General features: G+C 43.0%; 1 protein-coding gene across 1 annotated transcript in view; it reads right to left on the bottom strand.

Annotated features, from left to right (window-relative positions):
• Positions 1 to 16,463, bottom strand: part of LOC112630130 (piwi-like protein 2) — a 44,982-nt gene that overhangs the window by 13,183 nt on the left and 15,336 nt on the right. Inside the window, exons 5-13 of the mRNA XM_025394312.1 lie at positions 15,819 to 15,903; positions 14,690 to 14,779; positions 12,646 to 12,786; positions 8,535 to 8,648; positions 7,308 to 7,496; positions 4,193 to 4,294; positions 3,483 to 3,599; positions 2,297 to 2,385; positions 355 to 483 (exon numbers count right to left, since the gene is read on the bottom strand). Coding sequence (XP_025250097.1) covers positions 355 to 483; positions 2,297 to 2,385; positions 3,483 to 3,599; positions 4,193 to 4,294; positions 7,308 to 7,496; positions 8,535 to 8,648; positions 12,646 to 12,786; positions 14,690 to 14,779; positions 15,819 to 15,903 — 1,056 coding nt within the window. The remainder of the gene's footprint in view (positions 1 to 354; positions 484 to 2,296; positions 2,386 to 3,482; positions 3,600 to 4,192; positions 4,295 to 7,307; positions 7,497 to 8,534; positions 8,649 to 12,645; positions 12,787 to 14,689; positions 14,780 to 15,818; positions 15,904 to 16,463) is intronic.

The raw sequence follows: 16,463 nt of genomic DNA on the forward strand, positions 1-16,463 counted from the left end.
AAAAAATTAGCCAGGCGTGGTGGCGGGCGCCTGTAGTCCCAGCTACTCAGCAGGCTGAGGCAGGAGAATGGCATGAACCTGGGAGGCAGAGCTTGCAGTGAGCCGAGATCACGCCACTGCACTCCAGCCCGGGCGGCAGAGCAAGACTCCGTCTCAAAAAAAATTACAGAAATTAGCTGAGTGTGCTGGTGCGCACCTGTAATCCAAGCTACTTGGGAGGCTGAGGCAGGAGAATCACTTGAACCCAGGAGGCAGAGGTTGCAGTGAGCAGAGATCGCACCACTGCACTCCAGCCTGGGCGACAAGAGTGAGACTCCATCTCAAAAAACAAACAAACAAAAAAAACCCAGAGACCTGAGAATTTCTGTTCTCCTCACCTCATAAAACTTTTTTAAGGAGCCCACGAGGCATAACTTCAGGCTGTCCACAATCTCCTGATGCGGCATCTGGAACACCACCCGGGAATACCATTTTGTGAGGGTGCTGGGGTCAGGGTGAGCAGAGAGACAGAGAGAGGAAGATGAACAAATGCTCAACAGGGACAGCCTATGGCTTGTGTCAGTAACACAGGTTTCTCTATGAATCAATCCAACAACAAATACCTAGAAAATGCATTTATGCTATATGTAAGAACAAGTAGTGATGTGGGGAAAAGATATATTTAAGTCATATGCAGAACATAGATATGTGTACTTGTGGCCAGGCGTGGTGGCTCACGCCTGTAATCTCAGCACTTTGGGAGGCCAAGGCAGACAGATCACGAGGTCAGGAGATCAAGACCATCCTGGCTAACACGGTGAAACCCCGTCTCTACTAAAAATACAAAAAAATTAGCCAGGCGTGGCGGCAGGCACCTGTAGTTCCAGCTACTCAGGAGGCTGAGGCAGGAGAATGGCGTGAACCCAGGAGGCAGAGCTTGCAGTGAGCCGAGATCGTGCCATTGCACTCCAGCCTGGGCGACAAAGTGAGACTCCGTCTCAAAAGAAAAAAAAAAAGTGTAATTGTGGATATTTCCTACAAAACTGCTCCAACAGAAAAAATTTAACAACTTAGATATCCACCAAGAGAGGATTAAATAATGATACACAGAATAAATTCTGTGCAGCAGTTGAGCTGGTGGAGATTTATTTGTAATGGTATGGGAAAATGTACAGTTTAAGTGCATATTAAGCTAAGGAATAATGTGCCTAGAAATATCCCATTTGTGTATATAGATGTGTATATGTGTATATATATCAGAGATATATATCACGTGTTAATATATGCATAAAAGAGAATCTGAAAGTATATACACATCAAACCTTTGGCAGCTGTTAATACGAAAAGCTGGACCATGAGGAATTCTCACTTTCTAAATTTCTGCAGATATTTGGAATGAGCATGCCTTTTTTTCCCAATTGGAACAAACGATCAAAAAAACCTCATTTCTGGGGGAAAAAATGCCAACAACAACAACAAGGCAGCACAGCCCCAGCCTTGGAAGAGGCCGCTCTTCAGCTGGGAAGCACATTCACACTGGTGCCAAGTTTGTTAAATAAGCTGCATAGCCAGGTGCAGTGCTCATGCCTGTAATCCCAGCACTTTGGGAGACCGAGGCAAGTGGATCACTTGAGCCCAGGAGTTCGAGACCAGCCTGGGCAACATGGTGAAATCCTGTCTCTACAAAAACAAGCTGGGTATGGTGGCGCATGCTTGAGGTCCCAGCTACTTAGGAGGCTGAGGTGGGAGGATCACCAAAACCCAGGGAGGCTGAGGTTGCAGTGAGCTGTGATCACGCCACTGCACTCCAGCCTGCGTGACAGAGTAAAACCCAGTCTCAAAAACCAAAAAAAGTTGCATAAACAAATTTCACAGCCGGGCACGATGACTCACACCTGTAATCCCAGCACTTTGGGAGGCTGAGGCGGGTGGATCACCTGAGGTCAGGAGTTCAAGATCAGCCTGGCCAACACAGTGAAATGCTGTCCTACTAAAAATACAAAAATTAGCCTGGCATGGTGGTACGCACCTGTAATCCCAGCTACTAGGGAGGCTGAGGCAGGAGAATCACTTAAACCCAGAAGACGGAGGTTGCAGTGAGCTGAGACCGCGCCACTGCACTCCAGCCTAGGTGACAGAGGGAGACTCCATTTCCAAAAAAAAAAAAAAAATTTTTTTTCACATGAAGATAGAGGAAAAAAGTGTTTTAAATCTTTATACTATAATACGTAAGACTAAAAAGATTTGCTGGATTTATAATAAGATTAGGCACTGAAACGAAATAATCAAACAAGATGGCACTGTGAGCAGTACTTACAGATTGATGCTTGCCACGAAGCCAACCACGGAGCGCATGCCTCTACTGGGGTCATGGTAAACATCCATCCCGATTACCATTAACTGTTTCTAGTTTAGAAAACAAAAACAAAAACCAAATCCCAGACCTGAGCAATGCATTGCTCCATTTTTAATTACTGTCTGAATCGCAAAGCAACTTCCCCTTACTGTTTATATGTGAAAGTAAGTTCTGGGAAAGAAAAAAAAAAGACAGCAATCAACTTGACATTTTTTAAACACAATAAGCACAGTCAGAGATCTAGACCAGGGATCAGCAAAGGACTAAAGGGTAAATAACTTAGGCTTTGGGAGCCTCATGATTTCTGTAGAAACCACAGGTTGAGTATTCCCAAACCTTAAAAGCTTTTGAGCACCAACATGACACTCAAAGAGTTTCAGATTTTGGAGTGTTTCAGATTGCAGATTTTTGAATTTGAGATGCGAGCAAATGTCCCATACCCCCAGAAATCTAAAATCCAAAATGCTTCTGGTCCCAAGCATTTCAGAAAAAGTATACTTGACCTTTATTCAATTCTTTCTGCTTAACACAAAAGCAGTCATGGACAGTATGAAAAGAAGTACGGCTGTATTCCAGTGAAATTTTATTTAAAGACACTGAAAATTAACTTCATATAGTTTTCATGTGTCATGGAATAATCATCTTAGTTTTATTTTTTTCGCCATTTAAAAACATAAAAACCAGGCTGGGCATGGTGGCGCACACCTGTAATCCCAGCATTTTGGGAGACTGAGGCGGGCAGATCACCAGGTCAGGAGTTTGAGACCAGCCTGGCCAACATGGTGAAATCCCATCTCTACTAAAAATACAAAAATTAGTTGGGTATGGTGGCGGGTGCCTGTAATCCCAGCTACTCGGGAGGCTGAGGCAGGAGAATTGCTTGAACCTGGGAGGTGGAGGTTGCAGTGAGCTGAGATCGTGCCATTGCACTCCAGCTTGGGCAACAAGAACAAGACTCCGTCTCAAAAAAACAAAAAACAAAAAAACAAACATAAAACGCATTCTTAGATAACTGGCTGAAGAGGCAGGAAGCCATTTAGACTACTGAGTAAGTGTTGAGAAGAGGAAGCATAATGAATAAGGAAAAACAAGAAAAAGGCTTGGAGGATTCTCTGGAGAGGCAAACAACCATTTTGGCATCACTCACCAGAGGAATATCCACTCCCCAGAGCTCACCACCCAATTTACAGTTAATCTGAAGTAAAATTTTCTGGGCCACACTCCGAAGCCTGGTGGGCTGACCAATGGTTCGAACATTGACAACCTATAATGAAGGGACCAAAAGGTGTCAGGAGAAGCAGGTCACTACCAAACCCTCAGAAAATCTGAACTCTGAAGTAAACATTACATTTGTTTAAGAAACTCAAGTTAGAAGGTAACATATTTCGCGTTAGTAATTCTAATTCTAGGGTTTCTAGGCATGCATGCACATGGGCAAAATAAAACCCACACACACACACACACACACACACAAACACACAAACCCAAAACAAAACCAACAAATGAAAACTTTCAAAAGGATCTCACGCAGAGTGGAATGCTTTTTTAACTCCCATAGGAAAAATAGCTTTCCCCTTTCAGAATGAAGACTATACTCACTCTCAGAACTCAGTCATATGAAACCACCTGGTGACTCAACCTCGGAACAAGCGAAATTGTTCATTCGGAAGCATGAGGGCAGCTTATGAAGAGCAATCTGCTCTTTGCCAGGTTGCTCTAATCAGGAGAACCTTTCACCAGAAGGCTCTGCATGTACTGGCTTCTAACAGCTACTTTAGTCTTTGTGAACACACATATCACTCTCTTCAAGCCTCAGGAGAGGTGCCATCTGTGCCTCCTGCCCCAACACCCACTCACCTGGGAGGGCACTGGGGACTGCACACAGCACAGCTTCTTGATGGCCCCATAGAGATCATCACGTGTGCCCATGATGATGCAAACAACCATCTGTATCTTTCCCTTGAAGAGATAAGGCATATACAAGTCAGGCTCTGGAACTCTCTGGGGACTTTCACAGGACTCTAGTTGGCAGTATTCTGAGTATGCAAAGCCATAGGACCTTTAAGGAAGACAGGCAACTGAAATAAAGAGGGTGGACATTCCAACCAGAACCAGGTCCTTGGAGCTGAATTAACATTCTTTGGCTCAGGGCTGTTCTGAATAGATAGGTAATATGTTACTATTAATTACCCAGAGCTGGCCCTGATTACCAAAAGATTTATCTATTAGGAGACTCAGATGGCTGGAAAAGGACTAGGTTTGAATGCATGCAAGGTTTACATTACTTGCTGCTTCCAACTCCATATGTTTTTTACTACTCTCTTTGGTTTACTAAACAACTTGTTACATTCATGCCACAGAACTTTAACTGAGGAAACAGGGAATGCAATACTACAAGAAAGCATTCAGAACTAAATGCAAACTGGAAAGAAGCTATTGCCAAATCCATAAGCAGCCATTCCTAACTTTCTGATGAAGAGACAGGATGATATTGTCAGCAGCACAGCACATGTCAGTATCATCTATCCCTCACCGCTGAAGGGATCCAATACTGAAAAAAGATGACCTTTCAAAGTCTGACTAAAGAAAAGCAGCATTCAAGCGAAAGAAGATTGCCAACCCTTTATGCCAGAAACTGCTACAAATGGTAAATCAGTGGTACCCTGCTCCATATCAAGATTGGTGTGATGTTAAGACCGTTCAGAGGACACATTCAGCAATGACACCAAAGCATTTCCAAAGGCATGAGAACAGAGCTGCGCACTGGGAGCCTATGGACTGGACACAGCAAACAGGTGTGTTTTTTCAGGCCCTACAATGGCTTAAAAGCGTTTATGTTTCTTTAAATTAACATTTAAACACAGGAAGATACACACATATGCAATTCCAGGTTTTTGGCCTTTATTAACAAACAAGCACGTGAAGAATCATTTTGGCAATCCTGGGTTTATATCTCCAGTCACAGGGGTTACCCCCTTCAGTTCATTTAACTCCCCTCCTGGCCTACTTCACTAATTTATACTCCTTATCAGGCTTCTGGAGACATACGAGTTTTTGATTCCTCATACAGATGATAATAGAATGCCTTAAAGATGAACAGAGAGAGAGCAAGGCCACTATAAGTTGGTAAGCGATATGAATGAAATTCACATCCATGCCACATGAAAACTGTCAGTTGTACCCTCTCAAAAAGGGAACACAAGAAGTTGTGAAATGGGGGAGCTGATGTACTGGACTGGGTTATTCTTTTGAAAGCAGAACAGAACTTTTCTACGATCAGGTCAGAGGGAGGCCATGGTAGAGTATGACAGGCATGGTAGATCAGGATGGAACTATAAAGAGAATGCACAGGCTGGGTGCCGTGGCTCATACTGGTAATCCCAACACTTTGGGAGGTTGAAGTGGGAGGACTGATTGAGGCTGGGAGTTTGAAATCAGCCTGGGCAACAGAGGGAGACCCTATCTCTACAAAAAACTTAAAAATTAGCCAGGAGTGGTGGTGCACATGTACAGTTTCAGCTACTCAGAAGGCTGAGGCAGGAGGATCCCTTGAGCCCTCAAGTTTGAGGTTACAGTCAGCTATGATCTTGCCACTGTACTTTAGCCTGGGCAACAGATCAAGACCTTGTGTCTAAAAAAAGAGACAGAGAGAGAAATACACCAAAGAAAGAACATAAGTATGCTGTTGTGAATGATATACCAAGAGTGCTGGATCAAAAAGAGAATGCTGCTGGGCATGATGACTCACGCCTGTAACCTCACTGCTTTGGGAGGTTGAGGCAGCAGGATCATCTGGGGCCAGAAGCTGGAGACCAGCCTGGGCAAATAGTGAAACCCTATCTCTATAAAAAATTTTTTTTAAATTAGCCAGGTGTGATGGCCCACGCCTGTAGTTCTAGCTACTTGGAAGGCTGAGGCGGGAGGATTGCTTGAGCCCAGGAGTTTGAGGCAACAATGAGGTAAGATTGCACCAGTGTATTCCAGCATGGGTGACAGAGTAAAATCCTCCCCTTTTTTTTTTTTTTTTTTTTTTTAAAAAAAAGGTCTCACTCTGTTGCCCAGGTTGGAGTAAAGTGGCATGATCATAGCTCAATACAGCCTCAACCTCCCCAGGCTCAGGTGATTCTCCCACCTCAGCCTTCTGAGCAGCTGGTACTACAGGTGCATGCTACCCATGTAGAGACAGGGTTTTGCTATGTTGCCCAGGCTGGTCTCAAACTCCTGGGCTCAAGCAACCCGTCCGCCTCAGCATCCCAAAGTGCTGGAATTACAGGTGTGAGCCACTGTGCACCCAGCTGACCCTATCTCTTAAAAAAATTTTTTAAAAAAGAACTCTATGACGCCAAAACGACTGAATTCTAGGATTGAACTCACCAGAACAATTTACCAGAATCTTCAATTCAAGGGCTAATCACTGCCAAAAGCCTTCCCCTTGCTTTTTTCTCTCCCTATTCTCCTTGTTCTATTTTATTTACAAACAGGTAAGAACTGAAAAGCCTGAATAACTAAGTTGTGAGTGCTATGACCTGGCCACCTCTAGTGTTCCTGATCAGTCATCAGGACCTAATCAATGGGCCACCTGCCAAGTTCATCACCAGAGTAATTTTAATCTTGAACCAGGCCAGACTGAGGCAGCTCAGTAGTGAATCGTGCAAGACGGCACCTAACCTAAGCAGCTGCTTTCTGAACACAACGTGTTCTATAGATAATGAACCACAGTTAAGTCAGCTATTCTCTCAGCCAGTTACGTGAGAAAAAGAAGACTAGAGTGAGGGTGCCAACATAGAGTGAGAGAAGCAAAATTAACCAAAGGGCATAAAAAACACTTTTCAATCAGTGTTTCATGTGCACACAGGGAAGACAAGCTCTGGGGCATTATCAACAGCAGATGGATAACCATGGTAAGTTAAAATTAAGTATTTAAGTATTTTAAAATGGACATCCTATAAATGTATTTGAATTACATTTTTACCTCAGCTCCTAACATGGATTGAATGGTTCTGACATAGGTCTCTATCCGGTCATCCTTTAGTTCAACCCAGGCCGGTGGGCTCATGTGCATGCCAATGGGGCCAGCTATCTTCTCCAACATGTTGACCAGTTCTCGAGCCTGATCCATTGCTCTCTTTGGGTAAAAAAGTGCCCAGAAATGCATGGGGATCTAGGAACAACCACAAGCTACTTTTAGTATTTCTCATAATTTAAACATCCCAATCTCACACTTAAGATTTCATTCTAGAGAATAAATTACTTTCACTCTGATTGCTTGAATCCTGTCTCATCTAACTCCTATTATTAACATGAATGTACATAAGAAAACTGGTGTAGTCTCAAAATGGAACGTTATACAGTAATGAGAATGGAAGAGTAACAACCACACCTAATAACAGGATGAAACTCACCAACACAAATTTAAGAAAAGAAGCCAGACATGGAAGAATATATAATCTATGATTCCATGTATATATAAAGTACAGAAACTGTTGAAACCAATCTGTGCTATGAGAAGTCAGGACAGTGGTTACACTGGGTGTGTGAGGGGTAAGGGACAGGCAGTAACTGGGAGAATGGAGGGGGCTTCTGGAGTGTTGGTAAAGTTCTGCTTCTCAACCCTTGGTGTTGATTACACAGGTCTATTTAATTTTAAAAAATTCATCAAGTTATACCTTTATAAGTGTGCTTTTCATTTATATTTCAATAAAACATTTAAAAACATGCATTTTATATATCTGTTTACATATATCTGGCCACGAAGTCCATGTTGGTTAAAAATACAGAGAAGTAATTATACACCATATTGTACTTTGATACAAATAGCTAGTGTATTATTAGTTCCCTAGGTGAGGTACTGTTTTAATCTAATTTAATTTCTCTCATAGATACAAACACCCTCTAGATACTCCCAGCGAAAAAGAGGGGGAAAAGAGAAAGAAAGAAGGGAGAGTGGGTAACAGGTTAGCACTATGTGAATTACCATAGCAATTTACTTCCTTTTCCTAAGTTTGTGGTCAGGCAAAGGGCTTACCTCTAACAACTCATCAACTGCTCTGTTTGAAGGATCCCTGTTTAGTAGGTAATTCAGAAAGGGGATTCAATTGGCACTTTCTCTCAAAAAGAGGACTCTAGATCATTCCTGCTTCCTAATTTCCACACTTTGGGGAATACTGGTCCTCTCTTTATCACTTCAAAAATCACTTACAGTCAAGATGGAAGGGTCTCTGGTTACTTCCTTAACCCAGTTTAGTTCCTGAGATGTGATAAATGAAGTATTTTTAAAGTTAATTCTTTCCATTGGTAGAACACGTCCTTCAATCTAAACAGAAAATAAACCATCTATGACATGAGCCATTTCAAACACTATTTAGAAAAACACTGCTACTGCTCTATGAGGCCTGCTCAGCTCCACCACAGACACTTGTCCTATTAGAACTTTTGAGACTAGCAGAATAATAAAGTTTCTAGCAGCGAAAGTCTCTGTCAATAAAAACCTACATTTACATAGCTAAAATTATCATAGGTACTAGTCTTTCATTATTGAAGCTTTCACATGATATCCCAAGAGAGGGATTTGAAAACATTGTCTATTCAGAACCACTGAATAAAGGAAAACAATCTTTAAAAAATATTTTAAAGGGGCCAGGCACCGTGGCTCATGCCTGTAATCCTAGCATTTTGGGAGGCCAAGGCAGGTGCATCACCTGAGGTCAGGAGTTTGAGATCAGCCTGACCAACATGGAGAAACCCCACCTCCACTAAATACAAAAAATTAGCCAGGCGTGGTGGCACATGCCTGTAATCCCTTACTCAGGAAGGCTGAGGCAGGAGAATCGCTTTTGAACCCAGTAGGCGGAGGTTGCAGTGAGCTGAGATCACACCACTGCACTCCAGCCTGGGCAACAACAGCAAAACTCCGTCTCAAAAAAAAAAAATTTTTTTTAAGGGAAAAATTGAAAGGAGAATATTAAAGGCAAAATTTCTTAATAAGGCTGAACAAAGACTATTATTTTATATTATCCCAGACAAAAGCTGAGGGGAACAAGCCATAAATATAATAAAAAGTTTAAATTATAATAATCAATTAGACCTAAATGTCCCAAAATAGCAAGATAATTAAGCTAATAATACATCAGTATGATGGGCTACTTTGTGAGCATTAGTTACTTCCCAACTACATGAAATATGATCCTATTTTTGCACAAATAGTGTATATACGTCATGAAAACTGAATGAGTCCAAACTTAGTAGTGATTACCTCTGGGAGAGGTATATTTATGTAGGACTTTTACTTTTCATAATTTCTACTGTTTGCTTTTAAAAAAACCATTTTGGGCCAGGCGCGGTGGCTCACGCCTGTGATCCCAGCACTGTGGAAGGCTGAGGTGGCTGGATCACTTGAGATCAGGAGTTTGAGACCAACCTGACCAACATGGCAAAACCCCATATCTAATAAAAATACAAAAGTTAGCCAGAGGTGGTGGCAGGCACCTGTAACCCCCAGCTAAGTGGGAGGCTGAGGCATGAGAACAATTGAACCTATGAGGCGAAGATTGCAATAAGCCGAGATCGCGCTGCTGCACTCCAGTCTGGGCAACACGTGAGACTCTGTCTCAAAAAAGTATTTTTATCTAAAATTAAAATGTTGTAATGACTTTCCTAATAACGTAAAAGTCTACTATTATTATTACTAGAATTACTTTTTTTTTTTTTTGAGACAGAGTTTCGCTCTTGTTGCCCAGGCTGGAGTTGAATGGCGCAATCTTGGCTCACTGCAACCTTCGCCTCCTGGGTTCAAGTGGTTCTCCTGCCTCAGCCTCCTGAGTAGCTGGGATTACAGGTATGTGCCACCACACCTGGCTAATGTCATATTTTCGGTAGAGACAGGGTTTCATCATGTTGGTCAGGCTGGTCTGGAACTCCCAACCTCAGGTGATCTGCCCGCCTTGGCTTCCCCAAGTGCTGGAATTACAGGCATGAGTTACTGTGCCTGGCCTTTTTTTTCCCCAGAAACGCAGAATAGACTTTTATAGGGCTGCCCCCGGCTCTATAAAACTCTATTATAAAGAGTAAAGGCACCCATATTAGCAAAGGTATAAGAGGTAGACTCATGCTCATGAAGCCAAAAAATGTTAATCCTTTCTAGCATAAAATTGGCAACATAAACTAAGAGTATGGCTGGGTGTGGTGGCTCACACCTGTAATCCCAGCACTTTGGGAGGCTGAGAAGGGCAGATCACTTGAGGTCAGGAGTTTGAGACCAGCCTGGCCAACATGGTGAAACCCTCTCTCTACTAAAACTACAAAATAAAAATTAGCTGGGTGTGGTGGTGCACGCCTGTAGTCCCAGCTACTTGGAAGGCTGAGGCAGAAGATTCTCCTGAACCCAGGAGGAGGAGGCTGCAGTGAGCCGAGATCACTCCATTGCACTCCAGCCTGGGTGACAGGGCAAGACTCAGCCTCAAAAAAAATTTTTTTAAATAAATAAATAAAATAGAAGTATTAAAAACATAAACGTCTCTAAATTATTTTACCTTCATAAATTGAACTTAAGAAAATAAACAAGAGGGCTGGGCGTGGTGGCTAACGCCTGTAATCCCAGCACTTTGGGAGGCTGACACGGGTAGATCATGAGGTCAGGAGTTCGAGACCAGCCTGGCCAAGATGGTGAAACCCTGTCTCTACTAAAAATACAAAAATTAGCCAGGCTTGGTGGCATGTGCTTGTAATCCCAGCTACTTGGGAAGCTGAGGCAGGAGAATTGCTTGAACCCGGGAGGCAGAGGCTACAGTGAGCCGAGATTATGCCATTGCACTCCAGCCTGGCCAACAAGAGTGAAACCCCGTCTTAAAAAAAAAAGAAAAAGAAAAAGAAGGCCGGGCGCGGTGGCTCAAGCCTGTAATCCCAGCACTTTGGGAGGCCGAGACGGGTGGATCACGAGGTCAGGAGATCGAGACCATCCTGGCTAACATGGTGAAACCCCGTCTCTATTAAGAAATACAAAAAACTAGCCGGGCGAGGTGGCGGGCGTCTGTAGTCCCAGCTACTCGGGAGGCTGAGGCCGGAGAATGGCATGAACCCGGGAGGCGGAGCTTGCAGTGAGCTGAGATCCGGCCACTGCACTCCAGCCCAGGCGACAGAGCGAGACTCCGTCTCAAAAAAAAAAAAAAAAAAAGAAAAAGAAAAAGAAAAAAGACAATAAACAAGGGCTGGCGTGGTGGCTCACACCTGTAATCTTAACACTTTGGGAGGCCAAGGTAGGCGGATCACTTGAGGTCAGGAGCTCGAGAGACCAGCCATGGCAACATGGTGAAACTCCGTCTCTACTAAAAATACAAAAATTAGTCAGGCATCACGGTGTGTACCTGTAATCCCAGCTACTCGGGAGGCTGAGACAGGAGAATCACTTGGAATCCGTATCAAAAAAATAAATAACACATACAAAGATTTAGTTATAAGGATGTACACTGCATCGTTATTTTTTTAAATTAATCAATTTTTTTTGAGATGGATTCTCCTTCTGTCTCCCAGGCTAGAGTGTAGTGGCCCCATCTTGGTTCACTGCAATCTCCACTTCCTGGGTTCAAGAGATTCTCCTACCTCAGCCTCCTCAGTAGCTGGGTTTACAGGCGCGTGCCACCACACCCAGCTATTTTTAGTAGAGATGAGGTTTCACCATGTTGGCCAGGCACTTCTCGAACTCCTGACCTAAGGTGATCCATCTGCCTCGGCCTCCCAAAGTGCTGGGATTACACATGTGAGCCAGCATGCCTGCCCTGCATCATTATTTATAATAGAAAAACACTAAATTCAATTTTAATGTAAAAGGATAGAAAATCATTAATAAAAAGTATCAGGCAGCCATTAGAAATACTTAGAAAAATATGACCAGGCACAGAGGTTCACACCTGTAATCCCAGGACTTTGGGAGGCTGTGGCAGGCAGATTGCTTGAGGTCAGGAGTTCGAGACCAACCTGGCCAACATGGTGAAACCCTGACTTTACCAAAAAAATACAAAAATTAGCCAGGCATGGGGGCAAACGCCTGTAATCCCAGCTACTCAGGAGGCTGAGGTGGGAGAATCACCTGAATCTAGGAGGCAAAGATTGCAGTGAGCTGAGATTGCACCATTGCACTCCAGCCTGGGTGATAGAGTGAGACTCTGTCTCAAAAAAAATAAAAAATGAAAAACTTAGAAAAATATTAAATGACATGGACACACATTCAAAATATACTGACAACAAAAGGAAATTCACATAAATATTGCATATGTGTGTCTGTACGTGTGCATATACCATCACATTTTCTGGTTTACCTTATGTACATCCTTTTGCAGACGGAGCCCCCAACGCATCAGTTCATTGGTGGCTGCCTCGTTCTTTGCAATTCTCTGCAGCAAGCATTCCAAAGCACTATGGTGTTGCTTGGGGCTCAGGTTGATTTGCTGGGCCAAATCCTAAACAGAATTAAAATAAAGATAACTTACAAAAATAAAGATAACTTCACCAACATGAAGTTAAATAAACCCCAGTATGTCTAAAATGTTTCTCTTTCCCATTGAAGTCTGCCGAAATTTTGAAATATCTTCAAGGACTTACTAAATATATCTCTTAGGAATGTGAATGTGATATAAGGTTAAAAATTGACTGGGAGGATGAGGTGGGTGGATCGCTTGAGCCCAGGCATTTGAGACCAACACGGGCAACATGGGCAAGACTCTGTCTTTGTAAAAAACTTTAAAAAATTAGCCAGGTATGCTGGTGCATGTCCTGTACTCCTGGCTACTCATGAGGCTGAAGCAGGAGGATCACTTGAGCCCAAGAGATTGGGGCTGCAGTGAGCCACAATTGTGCTACTGCGCTCCAGCCTGGGCAACACAGCAAGACACTAACTCCACAAAAAAAAAAAGAAAAAAAAAATTGAATAATAAAAGAATTTTAAACGTCATTGGCGCTTTCTCTTTCGTGATGTATAGATTTTATTTCTTTCTCAAACCACGTTTTGACTTTAAAATTCCTAAAAAAGCCTATGAAACAGGAACAAAGGGGCTTGATTATACCTATTTAAAACGTAGGGCCTGGCACACTGGCTCATGCCTATAATCCCAGCACTTTGGGAGGCCAAGGCGGGAAGATCACTTGAGCCCGGGAATTTGAGACCAGCCTGGGCAACACAGCGAGACCCCATCTGTATAATAAAACAAATATTGAAAAAGAAATAAAATTTGGGAAAAAATGTGGAAAAAATGCCATGGGTGAGGCATCCAGCCAAACAAAATAGAAAACCATATTCAGTCTAACACTATATGCCATAGTATACTAGTCATTTAATGTTACCAGAAGTCACTTTTTTACCCAAAACTTGTCATGGTGTTTGACTCATTAATAGGTACTTGCTAAATATTTATTGTTGAGCAAAATCTGACAGGTATGCAGGAAGATTCTGAATCACATAAGTGAGTTCTTTCTTTATTCTTCTGAGATGAACAAATTGCACAGCTGTTATTCCCTCTAAGGCAGTCATTAGGGTCAGTAAGTCTATAGGGCTATATAGATACAGCTCTGTGATCATAAAGTCATCAGGCAACTGGGAGTTGTAAGGAAAAGGCCTTGACCTACAAGGTAGGTGAAAGCAGAATTGGAAGGTAAACATGAAATAAATCTCTCACAGGAATTTGGAGCTTCACTTCAAGCTCTTTACAATGTTACTAAAAACTTTATGTGGCATATGGGTCTAAGACAGACAAGGACTGGAAAGTGAGGCAGCAGAGAGAAGCTCAAGTGTGGACAGCCCCAGACAGAGTGTGGCGGGCTGGTTCTTGGGGTCTGGACTCATGCCGCGTAGGTGCCAGCTGCTGTACCCATCTCTGCTACTCAGCCCTGCCCACAGGAGCTGAGACCAACACCCCGAGGACACTCAGGGACCCACAAGATAAACTTCTATCCTCATCTCCTGACTTGTTTGCTTTTTGCCTCATTATCTTCTCCATGCCTTCAAATAAACTGAAGTCTTTAGAAACATTACAATGACTCAGAGCTCTCAAAGAACCTCATTCATGGTCCTATGACCAGTTTACAATTATCCAGCTGACTGCTAAGGATGAAGACAGAGTTATAATCCAGTCCCTCTACTATTCTAATGACCTTCAAAAGGAAGTTCTGATATGCTTTTTCACATCTTGTGTGGGAAGGTATCATGTTTCACAGAGGAGAAAACTGGAGCCTAGAAGAATGGACAGGCCCAGGTTACAATGCAAGCCAACATCAGAGTCGGAACGTGGCTCGGTTCTAACTCAAACTGCTAACCAAAAGGCTGCCTCACAAAGTGGGCATTTTCGGCTGAAAACACAGGACTCCAACCTTCATGGCTCTGAAGTCCTTCTTCATCTTCTCTGGGATTCCAGTCATAAAAGAAAGCTCAGGCAGCAGCAGGATTTCCCCTTTTAGCAGCTTTGAAGAGAGAACGAAGAGGGAAAATAAGGCAGTACAAGAGGCTCATGTTCCCCTGACCCATACAGGACATGCCATGGCCAGGGCTGCTCCTGCAGTGATAAACCTAACACATTAAGGAGTATAAATCCTGGAGAAGAAAGCAGTGAAATGCTAGAAGTATTTTATCCTTTCTCCTTCAGTCACTATACATACAGCTTGTTGTATCAGGTCAAAGGAAAAATATTGAAACTGTCAAAGGAGAGTAAAAACTAGAAAAAAAAAAAATCTGTCCTTCTTGGGCCTCAAGACAATGCTAAGACAACGCATCCTATCGCTAAGCAGTGTGCCTCAGTCTCACTGTATCCTACTGGTCTTCAGTCTTCATATTTAAGACAGGAGAGTTAGGTGACAAGGCACCTTCTTAAGCCTCTGGCCCTGTTAAAATAAATGTCTAGGCCAGGCGCGGTGGCTCACGCCTGTAATCCCAGCACTTTAGGAGGCCGACACAGGCGAATAACGAGGTCAGGAGATGAAGACCATCCTGGCTAACACAGTGAAACGCCATCTCCACTAAAAGTACAAAAAATTAGCTGGGCATGGTGGCGGGCTCCTGTAGTCCCAGCTACTCGGAAGGCTGAGGCAGGAGAATGATGTGAACCCAGGAGGCAGAGCTTGCAGTGAGCTGAGATCGCGCCACTGCACTCCAGCCTGGGCAACACAGTGAGACTCTGTCTCATAAATAAGTAAATAAATAAATGTCTATACCTTTCCTCATGGATTCAGAGTTTTAATCTTCCTTCACAGGAAATTCTCCTTAACCCTTTAACCTAATAGCTTATGTGGATATTTAGCTCTGCCTAGTAAGGACTTCTAAAGCAGACCTTACCAGTGTGAGGGCTGCCTCTGGCTAGATGAGACAGACAAACACTTGCACAGCTTTCCGCAACCACACTACGATCACTACTCCACAGCTCCCACAAAGCCATGAGGATGGCTAAAAGCAGCTGACAGGATGAAGAACTTAAGCTGGAAGTGTAGGTCTGACAGTCCTACTCACCATCCCATGATTATTCTGTCTCTCACTGGGCCTGTGAATCAGCAGTGGCTGGTCCTCTTCCTTAATTGTGATCCCATAATTTTTGCTAGAGCAGAGTACACGCAGGAAAAAATTTCAGAAGCGGCATCACTACTCTTAGAGCACCATAGTCTGAGTCTCTTAACCAGGACTGAGGTATACAATTTGCATAACACCCTTGTCAAGGACCCACTAGAAACCAATCATAATATATTTATAACCGGAAAAAGTAGGCTCAAATTATGTTGCAATTAAATACAGGAGAAATAAGGCTAAAAGTTCAGATTTAACATCAGGCTAAAGGCCTTAGGCAATAGAAACATGAAATGGCAGTCAAATGATTAATGACTTGAATTTAATCTCTCCAGACTTCTAATGAAATCAGAAAAAGAAATACAATTCAAAGTCCTGAGATTAATTTATATAGTAACTTCCAAATTACTACAAGAATTGAAGCTGTAACGGCAGCATACTGAGGTCAAATCCCACAAACAAACTCATTCAATCTTAGACACATTACCAATTCAATTATTTTGAAAGTGTCAAGTGGTATGCTATTGCAGAACTCAATATCCTGCTGGAGAACGTGGATTACATCCAACCCCCACCCTGAGGCCCAAACCCAGT

This window comes from Theropithecus gelada, chromosome 8 (genome assembly GCF_003255815.1).
Source record: "Theropithecus gelada isolate Dixy chromosome 8, Tgel_1.0, whole genome shotgun sequence".
Classification (NCBI taxonomy): Eukaryota; Metazoa; Chordata; class Mammalia; order Primates; family Cercopithecidae; genus Theropithecus; species Theropithecus gelada.